Source organism: Chiloscyllium plagiosum, chromosome 28, assembly GCF_004010195.1.
Source record: "Chiloscyllium plagiosum isolate BGI_BamShark_2017 chromosome 28, ASM401019v2, whole genome shotgun sequence".
In the NCBI taxonomy this organism is placed as follows: domain Eukaryota; kingdom Metazoa; phylum Chordata; class Chondrichthyes; order Orectolobiformes; family Hemiscylliidae; genus Chiloscyllium; species Chiloscyllium plagiosum.
Window position 1 is genome coordinate 47,963,122 of NC_057737.1, and position 15,836 is coordinate 47,978,957.

Sequence of the window (15,836 nt, forward strand, 5' to 3'; positions counted from 1 at the left end):
GTGTCAAGTCGGTCGTCATTAATGGAGATGGAGAGTCCAGGAAGGAGAGGGAGGTGTCAGAGATGGTTCAGGTAAATTTTAAGGTCAGGGTGTAATGTGTTGGTGAAGTTGATGAATTGCTCAGCCTCCTCGCGGGAGCTTGAGGTGGCGCCAATGCAGTCATCAATGTAGCGGAGGAAGAGGTGGGGAGTGGTGCCGGTGTAACTACGGAAGATGGACTGTTCTACGTAGCCAACAAAGAGACAGGCGTAGCTGGGGCCCATGCGGGTGCCCATGCCCACCCCTTTGGTCTGTAGGAAGTGGGAGGATTCGAAGGAGAAATTGTTAAGGGTGAGGACCAGTTCGGCCAAACGAATGAGAGTGTCAGTGGAAGGGTACTGTTGGGGACGTCGGGAGAGGAAGAAATGGAGGGCTTAAAGGCCCTGGTCATGGCGGATGAAGGTGTAGAGGGATTGGATCTCCATGGTGAAGATGAGGCGTTGGGGGCCGGGGAAACGGAAGTCTTGGAGGAGGTGGAGGGCGTGGGTGGTGTCTTGAACGTATGTGGGGAGTTCCTGGACTAGGAGGGATAGGACAGTGTAGGTAGAGATGAGTTCAGTGGGGCAGGAGCATGCTGAGACAATGGGTCGGCCAGGGTGGTCAGGCTTGTGGATCTTGGGAAGGAGGTAGAACCGGGCGGTATCAGAGTCTGTTTCCCAAAAAAAGGGAGACAGTCATTCTTCTTGTCAAGTTTGACAAAAAAAAATCCTGTGTAGTTTGTTAAAATGTGAAACATTGCTAGCTTATGGATGATTTATTGAATCAGCTTTAGGTTTTGAAAGTGTTGAAATAAATGCATTGCGAAGCCACTTTGTGAACTTTAGCATCCTGGAAAATTTAGATTTTTCACCTTGGAAATATTAACCAGGAAATATTTGATCCTTCAAGTTATTTAATTAATAAGCATATTTTCAACTTAATTTGGCCTCAATACAGGAGATTGCATCTTTTCTTGACAAATGTTGGAGATCACAGCAGGTGAGACAGCAGCTAATGTTTTGAGTCTTAATGACCCTTCATCAGAGCTGAAGTGAAGTGTGGGGGGGGGGGGGGGGACAGCATTTAGGAGAAAGTGAGGACTGCAGATGCTGGAGATCAGAGCTGAAAATGTGTTGCTGGAAAAGTGCAGCAGGTCAGGCAGCATCCAAGGAACAGGAGAATCGACGTTTCGGGCATAAGCCCTTCTTCAGGAATCTTCAGGAACAGCATTTATACTATAGTTTGAGGGGGGGGGAGAGGGTAGTGGGGCTAGGGTGCTGGTGGAGAAGAGATGTTAATATTTCAGATTAAGTGATTGGAATGTGAGAATGACTGAACAATGGTGTGTCTCCTGCCAGACCTGAAAGAACAGTAACTGGGATTGGTGGAGGGGAGGACATGACATGGTAAGCTAAAAGTTAGGGAAAAAATGGCTCGCAATTTAAAGATTTTAAACTCAATATTAAATCCAGAAGGCTGTAAAGTGCCCAGTCTGAAAATGCAAAGTTTTTGTTCTAATTTGCGCTGTGATTCGCTGGAACACTGCAGTGTACTGAGGACGGATGTGGGCATGTGACCAGGAGACTTTGTTAAAATGACTGGCTACCAGTAGGACGGGATCCAGCTTGCGCACAATCTGGAGGTGGTTTGCAAAGCAGTTACCCAGTCTGCGTTTGGTTTCTCTAATGTAGAGTAGCCCCCATAAGGTGCAGTGAATATAATACACAAGATTGGAGGAGGTACAAGTAAAATGCTATTTCATCTTGAAAGACCGTTTAGGCCCATGCATGGTGAGCAGGGAGGATGTGAATGGCTAGGTGTTGGACCTTCGTGGTTACATGGGCAGGTGCCGTGGAGAGAGGCTGGTCGTGTTGGTTATTGTGGAATGGACTAGCGTGTCCCAGAAGGAACGATTCCTGTGAAATGCAGATGGGGGAGTGAGGGGATGATGTGTTTGGTGGTGGCGTTCTGCTGAAGTTGTCTGAAATGGTGGTGAATGATCCTTTGAATGTGGAGGCTGGTGGGATGAAAAGTGAGGATGAGGGGAACCCGTTCACACTGTTGTTCGTGATGGGAAGGGGCAAGAGTGGAAGCACATGTGATCAGTTGAATGCGATTGAGAGTCCTGTTAACCACATTGAGTGGGAAACCATGGTCTTGGAAGAAGCAAGGCATGTCAGCAGTGCTGTTTGGAAGGTGGCATTATCTGAACAGATGCAACATAGGCAGAGGAACTGGGAGAATGGGATGGAGTCCTTGCAGTATATAGGGTGTGATGAGCTGTAGTGAAGGTAGCTGTGGGAGTCACTGGCTTTGTAGTGGATATTAGTGGACAGTTTAATCCCTGAAATTGAGACAAATGTCAAGAAAAAGAAGTGAAGTGTCGGGAATGATTGATGTGAAAGTTATAGAGGGGTGGAAATTAGAGGCAAAATGAATGAAGTTCCTGGTGGGAGCATGAAGCGGCACCGAAGCAGTCATCGATGTATGAGAAAAGAGTTATAGGAGGGTCCCAGTGTAAAATTGGAACAGGATTGTTCCACATACCCCATAAAGATTTCTTCTTGAAGTAGCTAAATTGTTTGGTGCCCTTATAATACCAGAAACTGAATTCTATTTGGCTTTACTTATACTCACTGTCTCTCAATGTCTGACATTTTGGTGATTTTTTTGCTGAGTGCAGCATATGAATTTGCAACTATTTTAGCAGGTTTTAAAGCATGCTGAGAAATGTATGCTCAAATATTGTGATGTCAGTAAACAAAAATAGAGAAACATCAGTTAATGAAAATTGTATGAGTGAGGAACAAACAATAATGACCCATAGGAGCAGATTTAACAAGCACTTGTCATGTGGAGCCTATTTTCATCAAGAGCTCCTTCTACTTCATTTGTTATTCGTGTTTCCGATTTGTTTTTCTCCTAATGTCTTTTCTTCTAACATCAACTGTTTTGCTTCTCTTTGCTCTTGTGCTACTTCTCTGGTTTTTATTCTCTTTATTCTCTTCACAATTTATACCTCCCCACTAACATTCTTTGTCTCACCCCTTGCAGTTCTCTGTTTTCTGTTTTTGCTCAGGAATTGACCTTTACTGTTGTCACGTTACCAGTGGGTGATCGGTTCAGACCTTGTTAAATATCATACGTTTCATTCAGAAGATCAGATAGAATCCTTCACTGTTCCAGTACTTTGGGATATTTCCCTTGTTTCTGTTAAAATAGCAGTTTAATTGCAGAAAATCAATGCTTGTACTCCAAACTCCATTTATCGCCATGCAGATTTTAATCATGTAGGTCTTGTTTTATTTTCATACAATACTACACATTTTTTCAGCAAGTGATAACTACTGCTTCTCCAAATAGTTTAAATAATTTTCTGATGGAAATGCATTATACATTAGGTGTAGAAAGAGGTCAGCAGAAGTGTTTGCCATCCTTTATTGTACTTGTTAAATCTTCTGTATTTTGTGCGCATTTCTTCTTTATTTTCTGACTTATTACCATTGTCTCTGAGGGTAAAGACTCAAGCTGTGCTGTGGTATCATATATATAGATAACCCAGAGATATGTCACTCATGTCCAGTCCTGATGTTGGATCGTACCCTAAGATATGTGTTTTAGCAAGTTTAACGACAAAGCTCATTCTACCCTCACCAATATTCAGACATGTGCAATTTTCATAGAACTCCTTGGATCTGGACTAGAAATGCTGCTGACTTCCCCTTTCTTAGCCCAGGGCAAGATTTGCAAATTTGCTTCTACAAACACCCTGCTGCGATGAGCTAATTCTCAGTATAAATCAGGATTGGCTTTATGGTCTGAGTTGTTTTGTACTTAAGTGCTTTCCTTTTCCAAAATATGTCTAGTTGTTGGACCTACCCAGAACCTCTTCCTAAACCAGTGCCAGTTCCATTTCATGATTTCATTTTTTTTTACATTTGTGCAGAGAGAACTTGATGCCACTGCTACTGTGTTGGCCAATCGACAGGATGAAAGTGAACAATCCAGAAAACGACTTATTGACGAAAGTCGAGAATTTAAGAAGAACACACCAGAGGTAGGTAAAGGAAAGGCTTTGCAGGTTGTTGTTTGAAAGTGAGTGAATTAATGCTCTGGTTACCAGGTCTGACTTAGAAATGGCAAACTTATTGAAATCTTGCTGCTGCCATCAGTTACTTTTTTGGTGCTGTAGCATAATTGAAGCCTGGAAATCCCATGTGAAAATGTTAGTGTACCAGCTCCTTTGAGGATTGTTTACCCGTTACATTCATCAGTTTCTTTTGTCCTGTCATCAGTTGCATTTAGTTTTCAGTCCTTGGGCACAGGCATTTACAAGTTCTTTTGTTTAAAACTACAGCAAGTGGCAGGTGACTTCTTGTTTTCAAGCAATGAATGTTTGCTCCTTTCTTGAAAGCATTGTGTTAAGATGAATTGCAGTTTCACTGGCCCCTGGTACTTTGCTCAAGCATTTATGGTTTGGGAGTTTGGAAAGAGATTGAATATTACAGTTCAGCTCATGTTTATCAGTGGTATCCACGTGAATTACTTTTTGTCTGTATAGTTTGAAAAATCTGGAATGCTGGCTAATGTTTGCTCACTGTTTTTCTAGAAGTGCTAATTGTAGCACAAACTGACCATTGTGATTCATGTGGTGTAATGTCACATTAAGATGTGAATTTACTAACTGAACCATCTTCGGTAGAAAGGAGAGTTGGGAAGAGCACATTGTAAGATAGTTTCATAAACTTCGTTCATACTGGAATTTTCCATGGAATGGATGCCATTTCTGACCAATGGGGCAAATGCAGATCTGTAATGACAACATGTTACAAGAAAGTCATAATATAAATATGAATTGTTCCACTGTGAATTTGAAAGCTTTATATTCTTTCAGTTTTGGCCTGTTGTACACCCTCAATTCAAATCACCCTTCTGCATTGCCAATGACAGTCATGTCTTGCTAGGTTTTGAACCCTTGACCCTGTTACCCTATTTCCATTAAGATTCTTCTTAAAACCTAAATTTGTGATCAAATATTTGGGGAGGTTCTAGCTCATGATAAAAATGTAAGCTATTGTTGACTTAACTTCTTCCAAGTAATTATCTAGTGAAGCGGGCACACCATACTTTTTCTGTTCTGTACAACACCACTGCTGAGATGATTATTGTATGAATGCATCTGTGCCCTTCCAGCTATATCATCAGTGCATTATTACCACTGTGTACTAAACAAATCCTGCTGTTAGATTTTGTAAGCTGCAATATTCTGCCCAAGTAGTCCTTCTTTATTGGCCATATTACAACCAGACTCTTAGGCTGCGTCCAGGAAAGATTGTCAGAGGTAGAAGGGAGCGAGATAAGGAGTAATGGGTATGACTGAAACAAAGTTTATATTTAACCAAGACTTAAAGCTACTGGTGACCATTTACATGCAGATGGGAATGTCAATGACCTGAAGTGAGTAAAATAAGTCCCAAGAAAATAAAACCCACTTCAGATTGAAGTCTTCAGAAATGCCCAACGTTGGAAATATAATTGTAGTGATGTAAGTAGTGGAAGAATAGCAAAGCTGTGACATCCATGTATATCAGCATTCACTGAATAGCAGTTTACCAGCCTTTAAATTGTGATTATAGAGGAAACTATTTCAAAATTAGATACTAAGCAAAGTATGAGAATATGGTTTGGTTGTGATTATGGTAGAAAAATAAGAAAACATGAGCTTTATGCATGTACAGAATTCCACTTCAAACTACATCTCATTTAATTTTTATTATGTAGAATTCCTGATCCTGGCACAAAATATTCCCCAGTTATTGAGACTAAATACAGTTAACTCGCAGCCAACCTCCACCTCTTACTCAGCAGGGTATTCAGATAAATCAGTCATTTTCTTGTAAAATATGATTTGCCAAGCTGTGTACTGTTCTAAGAGATTGAATTGCATGTGAATGTTTAACTAGACTAGAACATCAGCTTTTGTAAATCCTTTGTTGATGAAGGCCTGATTTAGACAAGATTTGCCTTAGTTTGGTAGTTTATCAGCATCTAAATACCAGCAGAAACATGATTAACAAATATTAAATAACTGATGAGACACCGAATAGGGTGATGTTTTGTGGTTAGGGTGAAGAGGTAATATTATATCAGTTGAGATAGAATGAAAGTCAGTGAATGGAAAGCAATACCAAAGATTAAATAGGGTGGATGGAGGAGAATTAGAAAATAAATGGAAAGAAGCTATAGAATCATAGAATCCCAACGGTATGGAAGCAGGCCATTTGGCTCAATATGTTCACACTGACTTTCTGAAGAGTAACTCATCCAGACCCATTTCCCTACCCTATTACTGTACATTTACCCCTGACTAATGCACCTGAACTACACATCCCTGAACACTGGGCAACTTAGCATAGCCAATTCACCTAACCTGCACATCTTTGGATTGTGGGAGGAAGCGGAGCACCTGGAGGAAATCCACACACACACTGGGAGAATGTACAAACGCAACACAGACAGTCGCCCAAGGCTGGAATTGAACCCACCTGGTACTGTGAGGCAGCATTGCTAACTGCTGAGCCACTGTGCTGCCCATAATTGCAATTGGATGCATGCAGTGAATTAGGAGGTGAATTTGAAAGAAGTTATATTTAGAAAGATATTGTATAGATGGAAGTTATATAGAACATGGAAAAGAGAAGGTCCACCTAGAATCAGTTGGTAGGCTTTTCAGGGAAAGTATTTCCACTGCAGAACTTTGCTTATTATTGTAAGTGAAGGAGTGTGCATGAGGAATGCAAAGTTCTGTGTCATTTACGTTACTTACAGTACAAAGCCAAATTCAAATTTGTTTCATAAGCTTTTAAATTGCAATAATATGGTGTCTATGGTATATGAAATCGTGACATTTCTTGATCAAAGTAACAGTGCTGTGTTAGTAATAAGAATAATTCCTGTGTTGAACTTGATATGGAATTAAATAACAGCACTAACATTAAGAAAGTTGATATTCTTAATTACTCTTTCCCCCCATCCCTTTAGTTAACTAAAAAGCAGTCAAAACATCGCAGTTCAATTTAAATCTATAGTTATGAAGATTGAATTAGTTTTTTTTTTGTTGACATCATCATGGATAACAGGTGTGGCAACAGTTATCATCCAACTGAGCACAATCGCCTACAGAACCAAGCAAGTATTAGATTACATCCTGATGCAAAGTTTTAGTGTTATATCATAACTATAATGTGGAGGTGCTGATGTTGGACTGGGGTGGATAAAGTTAAAAATTACAACGCCAGGTTATAGTCCAACAGGTTTATTTAGAAGTACTAGGTTTTGGAGTGCCACTCCTTCATCAGGCAACTAGTTATCTGATGAAGGAGCAGCACTCTGAAAGCTAGTACTTCTGAATAAACCTGTTGGACTATAACCTGGTGTTGTGTGATTTTTAATATCATAACTATAGGCAGTATACATGAAAACAAGAAATAATTTGATGACTGCAATCATTTTGAAATTGAAAGGGCTTCCATTCAATTGCAGGTCCTTGGATGTCCTAAAGTTCATCAGACTCAATTGATTGCTTTTGCATTGCAGTCACTATTATGGCAGCAAATGTAGCAATCAATTTGCAATTAATCTGTTGTGGTGATGTTATTTAAAATAGTTGAAGCTTTGGTGACATAGCATTCAGCGGCACCTGAACTTTCTTTTATTTTGTGCTCTGTTCCAGATTTTTGTTGTTCTCTCTGAAGCATTCAGTGCCCTGTTTAAAACTATTCCAACTCTTCTCTGTGATTAGATTCGCTGAAAGCATCTCAGTAATGAGTGAAATGATTGTAGTAAAAGCAAAATACTGCAATTACTGAAAATCTGAAACAAACACAATTCTGGAGAAACTCAGTGGCTCTGGCAATGTCTGTAGAGGGTGAAACAGAATTAACATTTTGAGTGGTATGAATCTATTGTGATTTGGATTCAAAATGGCAACTCTCTTTTTCTCTCTCCGCAAGCTCTGCCAGACATGTTGAGTTTCTCAAGCATTCTCTGCTTGTTTGAAATAATTGGACTAATAGTAAATCATTAAACTGATTTTATTTTGTAGCAAATAGATGATATATAAGCCAGTTAATTGAAAAGCATTTGTAACTTTGATTGCTGCCTAATATCTCAGTAATTATGTGGATTAAAATGTATTCAAGAACTGATCTCAAACTTCTGGTAATTCAGTGGATTAGTTTCAGGCGCTTCAATTTCCAACTATTTACCATTCCACAGCAAACATCAATACTGTGTGATAAATGTGACAGTATCTCTAAGGAATTACCATGTAATTGGTAGGCGGCACGGTGGCACAGTGGTTAGCACTGCTGCCTCACAGCGCCAGAGACCTGGGTTCCTTCTATATCCGTCGCAAATTTACCTGCACCTCCACACACATCATTTACCTCATCTGCTGCACCCGATGTGGTCTCCTCTGGGACACCCGCACCAAACAACTCAACCGCCCTGTGGCTGAAAACTTTAGCTCCCCCTCCCACTCCACCAATGACATGCAGGTCCTTGGCCTTCTCCATCGCCAGACCCTGGTCACACGACACCTGGAGGAAGAGCGCCTCATCTTCCGCCTAGGAACCCTCCAACCACACTGGATAAATGTAGATTTCTCCAGCTTCCTCATTTCCCCTTCCCCCCACCTTATCTCAGTCCCAACCCTTGGATTCAGGCTCCTCGGATGCAGCCTGGCCTGCTGTGTTTTTCCAGCACCACATTTTTCAATTCCTTCTACTGTGACCCAAGCAGTAGATCAGGACACATTTTCCCTTCTGGTGTGGGGGAACTTCTTCTGATACTGTACTACCCCACTATTAATATATTAATTCCTGTTTCACCCACTTTCATACATATCATTGTTGCGGTTGGACACATGACTTTGCATGAATTGGCAGCTTGAAAACTTCAATACAATTGACCTATTAATAGGAAGATTAGGTGTGGCCCGAGATGGAATTAGTTTTATTGTTGATTGCTGCAGCGATGCAGAGAATAAAAAATTAGCAACCAGATATGGTGTTGAAGGTAGTCTTCATTATTTGAGGATTTTATTTTTTAACTCTTAGTCTCTTGTGCATCCCTAGCTCTCTTCAGCTCACCATGAGCCTTTGAGTTATATTTGAGGTCCTGTGTCCTGAAACGTCCTCCACCTCCCTGTGCTCTTATAAATTCAGTTTGAGAAACCACTCAACTTGTGGTTAGCCTTTTTTTTGGTTCAGCACTTTTTTTTTGTTCTATGTTTACATCAAATTAGGTTTTCTGATATTAAAGGGGCTATCTACGTGTAATTTATTTTTGATGGCACTTAAGAAAATTAGTAATGGTGTGGCATGTTATGTTGAAGATTATCTTGAAGCGTAAATTTGCCAATGTAGTTTGAAGCAGTGTCTGGACGGTTTTATCTCTGATTACTGGGGTATGAGCTGTGCTGCTCATTCATGATTTTTTAGTTTAAATTCTTGTTGTCGCTGAAAAGAAAAGTTCTTGATTTAGCTTTTGTTTGTATTAATACAATGAAAAAGTTTGGAAGGTCCCTGGAGCATATTAAGCTTTACTGTAAGATGTTTGAGTTTTCAAGAAATATTTTTCTGCCTGAGGAATAGCTGGAGTGATGATAGAAAACTGGGACAGTTGCAGTCTGCTTTTACTCAGCCTTGTCTTCAAAAACGTAATAAATCTAACTTTTTTTTCATCTAAAAGCTTTCTGTAATGATTTATATTTGTATTTTATAATACATTGTCACATTAATATTAGAAGTGTTTAAATTGGCATGGCAGGTCTTGGAGCTTATTCTTTGGAATCCAGCTGTTCCCAGAATATCCTTTTGATTATTTAAAAAATGAGCTTAAATCACCTGCTAAAGCTACAACCAGTTTATCAAACAATAATGAATAGTGTGAGTCACCACAAAAAGACTAGAAGACTATTGCCTGGAGACTGCAAATTACCACATTACAAATTTCACTGAATCCTCTGAGTTCTCTTGACAATAGCATTGTAAAGTACTGTAGCAGATTTCCATCTAAGTACAACTATCTTTCTTTTGATCTGTTGAAATATTAATCTCGGATGTAAAAAAGATTCTTCTACCATATTAGTGGAATTAACCTGTGTGCATTTCAAGCAAATGCTTTGAATTTATGCATAGAAGCAGGCCACTCAGACTTTGATGTTGTTTCACTCTTCATCTAGAACATGAGTGATCTAAATGAAACTCCATTTATCTGTTCTGTAGTTGCTGTTAGGGTTGCCTAACAAATCTTGTCAGTTTTCCTAAACTAAACTAGTCCTATTTGCCTGCATTTGGCCCATATCCCTCTAAACATTTAATATCCATGTATCTGTCCAAATGTCTTTTAAATGTTGTAATTTTATTCACCTCTACCACTCCCTCTGGCAGCTCATTCCATATGTGTACCACCCTCTGTAGGAAACGTTGCCCCTCAGGTCCTATTAGAAAATTTCAGATTTAAACTCTTTTGTCACTTTGGGTACTTATTCTAAGAAGATATGTCAGTATACTATTGCAAAATGCTACTTTGTCAGAGAAAATGAAATTAGGAGTAGGCTCTTCAGCCCTCTGCCATTCAAAATAATCATGACCAATCATCCAACTCAGCACCCTGTTCCTGCTTTCTCCCCATACTCTTTGATCCCTTTCGCCTTAACTATATCTAACTCCATCCTGAAAACATTCAATGATTTAGGCTTAACTGCTTTCCATGGCAGAGATTTCACTGCACTGTAGAGTCAAAGAGATGTACAGCACAGAAATAGACCCTTCAGTCCAACTGACCATACCGATCAGATATCCTAAATTAATCTTGTTACATTTGGCCTATGTCGCTCTAAACCCTTCCTACTCATATACCGTCCAGATGTGTACCACCCTCTGTAGGAAACTTTGCCCCTCAGGTCCTATTAGAAAATATTGGAATTGTACCAGCCTCCACCACTTCCTGTGGCAGCTCAATCCATACATCACCACCCTTTGCGTGAAAAGGTTGCCCCTTAGGATCCTTTTAAATTTTTACCCTCTCACCATAAACCTCTGTCCTCTAGTTCTGGACTCCCCCACCCCAGGGAAAAGACATTGCCTGTTTACCCATCCATGCCCCTCTGTGGATGAAGATATTTCTCCTCATCCCAGTCTTAAATGGCCTACTCCATATCCTTAACTTATGTAACTCCTGGTTCTGGATTTCCCAGTCACTGGGAACAGGCTTTGTGCATTTAGCTTGTTTAGATGTTGGATTTTATATGTTTCTGTGAAATCTCCCCTTCGTTTTTCTAAACTGCAGTGAGTATACTTCTAACTGATTCAATCTGTCTTTGTGCCAGGGTGGCATGGTGAATCAGTGGTTAGCACTGCTGTCTCACAGTGCCAGGGACCTGGATTCAGTTCCACCATCGGGCATCTGTCTGTGTGGAGTTGGCACATTTTCCTCGTCTGCATGGGTTTCATCAAGTGCTCCGGTTTCCTTCCACAGTCCAAAGATGTGCAATTTGGGTGGATTGGCTGTGCCAAATTGCCCATAGTGTCCAGGAATATGCATGCCCTGGGAAATGCAGGGTACAGGGTGGTTTGAGTGGAATGCTAGTCAAAAGTGAGGACTGCAGATGCTGGAAACCAGAGTTTAGATCAGAGTGGTGATGGAAAAGCACAGCAGGTCAGGCAGCATCGGAGGAGCAGGAAAATCGACGTTACGTGCAAAAGCCGTTCAGAGGGTTGGTGTCGACTTGATGGGCTGAATGGCCTGCTTCCAAATTGTAGGGATTCCATGCGTCTGCTATCCTAGGAATCAAACTAGTAAGCCTATGTTGCACTCTCTTCATAGCCAGAAAATCCTTCCACAGATAAGATGACTGACATTGTACACAATATTCCAGATGTGATCTCGCCAAGGCCCTGAACAATTACCATAAGACATCACTGCTCCTGTACACTTGAAACCTTTACTATGAAGGCCAACATACCATTTGTTTTCTTCACTGTCTGCTGGACCTGCATACTTTGTCTCTGTATACCAGTCACTGAAACTATCAGGTCTAGTTGTACCTCCCTCTTTCCCAATCTGTTGTCATTCAGATAATAATGTGCCTTTCTATTTTTGATATTAACACGGATAGCCTCACATTAATCAACGTTATACTTGATCTGTTATGCATTTGCCCACTTGATTAACTTGCTCAAATCACACTGAAGCATTTCAACATCCTCTTCAAGTTCACCGTACCACCTACCTTTGCATTGTCAACAAACTTGGAGACATTGCATTTAGTTCCCTCATCTAACCCATTAATATATATTGTGAATTGGTGGAGTCCAAGCATTGATCCCCACAGTACCCCACTAGTCACTGCCTATCACACTGAAAAATCTCGTTTATTTCTACTCTTTTGTTTCCTGTCTGGCAACCAGTTCTGTATCCATTTCGTTACACTACAGGTCATTCTGGTTCAAAGCGAATTGGTTATAACGCAATTGACAAATTATGAATGCTGTTTGAATAATGGGAACTTTTCACTGAATATTGATCTTCTACAATGTGATTTTCTACAGTGGTTTTCCATAGTGCAATTTTGTTTAGTGCAAGATTGCAGAGGAACACAATTGTCACATTATAGCAAAACAACCTATATGTATCCCCATTCCATGCACTTTAACTTTACTTGCTAACCTCTTATGTGGGATCCGATTGAAAGTCTGTAAGTCTAAGTAATCCGCATCCAGGTTCATAGCTCTGTTTTATCAACTCTACAAGTTCCACCCTCTCAAAATTTCATTATGTTTGTTGAGCATATCTCTTTCATAAATTCATGCTGAGTCTGTCCACGTTGTTTTCCAAGTAATCTGTTGAATGCTTGATGATAGAGTCTAGCATTTTCCCTCCTACCAATGTCGTGCTTTTAGTCCATAATTCCGTTTTCTCTTGACCACCTCTCTTAAATAATGTGGTTTCATTAGCTACCCTCTAATTCATAAGAACTATTCCAGAGTTTCTTTTTGAATCTTGAAAGACAACTGGCAATCCACCATTTCCAGGACCACTTAGTTAAGTGCTCTGGGATGTAGGCCTGGGATTTATCAATCTTTAATCCCGTCAGTTTCCCCAGCACCATTTTCCTACTAATACTGATTTTCTATAGTGTGGTTTTGTATAGCGCAAGATTGCACTAGACTGGTATTCTCCAACATTTTTGGGACATTATTTGTGTCCATGTTTGTGGAAACAGAGCCAAGTATGTATTTAATTTGTCCGTCTTTATTCCTGATTGTAACTACCCATTTCTGGCAATGAGGGATCTACATTTGTCTTCACTAATCTTTTTCTTTTCACATCCCTGTAGAATGTTTTTACAATAAGTTTCTATGTTCCCCATGAGCTCATTCTCATACTGAAATACTCCCATCCTAATCAATGCTTTTGTCCCCGGTTGTTGAAATTTAAAATGCTTAAAGTCCTCAGGTCCACAGCATTTTCTGGCCAATTTTTATGCACCTTTGTTGGATCTAATATAAGCATTAATTTCCTTTGTTAGCCATGTTGAAACCACCTTTCCCTTTTTATCTTTGTGGCTGATGGAATGAATAATTGTTGCAGTTCTTCCGTGCTTTCTTTAAAAGTTTGCCACCACATATCCACTATCATCCCTTTAAATAACGTTCCTTAATTTATCACAGCCAGCTCATGCCTCAAGCCATTGTAGTTTCCTTTATTTAAATTCATGACCTTAGTCTGAGAAATAAGCATGACACTCATGATTTTAATGATGACCTGTTATAATATGGTCAGTCTTCCCCATGACGTCTTGCATAACTCGATTATTCCTTTCTCATTGCACAATACCCAGTTTAGGGTGGCCTGTTCTCTAGTTGGTTCCTCAATGTATTGATTAGGAAAACCATCCCATACTCACTGAGAAATTCCTCCTCTATCAAACTCTTACTCATTTGATTTTCCCAACCTATATGCAGATTAAAGTTGCCATAATTGTAGCTATAGCTTTATTGCCTGCACCTCTAATTTCCTGTTTGAATGCCTTCCTCAATATTTCCACTACAATTTGGGAGTCTATATTCAGCTGTGATATTAAAGAATTAACTTGCTCTGCTGACCTGCAGGAAATTGGATGTCCCGGTGCTTAATAAAATTTGGTTGTTGTTCACAGAAGTTGGCGTTTGCAGTTGCATCAAGTGTGTAAGGACCTCGGGGAAAAAAAACTTAACACAGCCCATTATCATTTTTAGCCAGTGGTGTTTCTAAGCACTATCCACACACATTCCTGACTATTGGATTAATTTACTCTTTAACCAGTAATGCTACTCCACCTCCTTTAACTTTTCTCACTGTCCCTTCAGGTAGTGAGTTTTGAGATGATTTGTAGCTCAGGTTGAGCTTCTGGATCTAGGTTTGCTCGCTTAGTTGGAAGGTTCGTTTTCAGATGTTTCGTCACCATACTAGGTAACATCTTCAGTGAGCATCTGGACGAAGCACTGGTGATGTAGCCCGCTTTCTATTTGTGTATTTGGGTTTCCTTGGGTTGGTAATGTCATTTCTATTCATGATGCCATTGCCTGTTCTTTTTCTCAGAGGGTGGTAAATGGGATCTAGGTCAATGTGTTTGTTGATAGAGTTCCGATTAGAATGCCATGCTTTTAGGAATTCTTGTGCGTGTCTCTGTTTGGTTTGTCCTAGGATGGATGTGTTGTCCCAGTCGAAGAGGTGTCCTTCCTTATCTGAATGTAAGGATACTTGTGAATTCCTAGAAGCATGGCATTCCAACCGGAACCCTATCAACAAACACATTGACTTGGATCCCATTTACCACCCCTGAGAAAAAGAACAAGAAATGACATCACCATGGAAAATGATGTCAACACAGGAAATGGTATCACCGACCCAAGGAAATCCAAACATGTAAATAGAAAGCGGGCTACACCACCAGTGCTTCATTCGGAGGCTCACTGAAGATGTTACCTAGTATGGCGACGAAACGTCTGAAAATGAACTTTTCAGCTAAGCGAGCAAATCTACATCCTTTCCTTTCTGAATATTGAGTTGCCATCCCTGGTCACCCTGGAGCCATGTTACTATAATCTCAATTATGTAGTATGAGTTTATATCTATTTGTGTAAGAAATTCATCCAGTTTATTGTGAATGTTCCACGCATTAAAACAAAGTCCTTTTTAGGCTTACCTTTTTAACATTCTTTGTCCTGTTCACATTATATTTCACTGGTCCTGTTGGATTCTTGTCCCTGAATTCTCTGCCTATTACTTTTATTATTTCTTATTCTGTCTTTTGTTTTTGTGCTGTTTCCCCATTTCCTTTCCGAATCTGTCTCCCTTTAGAGGTTCATATCCCCCTGCCATTTTAGTTTAAATCCTTATCAATTGCATTTGTAAATCTCCCACAGAACTTCAGTTCTGGTCCCCAAGGTCCCCAACTTATCCAGCATATATTGGTCCCACCTCCCTCAGAATCTGTTCCAATGGCCCTGGAATCTAAAATGTACGTTCTTGCACCATTTCATTTAGGGGCGGCTTGGCCTAATGGCATTATCGCTAGGCTATTAATCCAGAAAATCAGCTAATGTTCTGGGGCCAGGGTGTGATGGTGGAATTTAAATTTAATAAAAAAATCTCTTCCTAATAATCTGCTGATGACCATGAAACCATTATTGATTGTCAGAAAAACTGCTCTGGCTCACTTCAAGAAAGGAAATCTACCATCCTCACCTGATCTGTTAACTCTTGCT

The 15,836-nt window shown here is 40.1% G+C and overlaps 1 protein-coding gene across 5 annotated transcripts in view; it reads left to right on the forward strand.

Moving 5' to 3' along the window:
- Window positions 1-15,836, forward strand: part of LOC122564179 (protein CASP-like) — a 601,305-nt gene that overhangs the window by 132,555 nt on the left and 452,914 nt on the right. For all 5 annotated transcript variants that reach the window (XM_043718857.1, XM_043718858.1, XM_043718860.1 and 2 more), the window contains one exon: window positions 3,965-4,075. In XM_043718857.1, coding sequence (XP_043574792.1) covers window positions 3,965-4,075 — 111 coding nt within the window. The remainder of the gene's footprint in view (window positions 1-3,964; window positions 4,076-15,836) is intronic.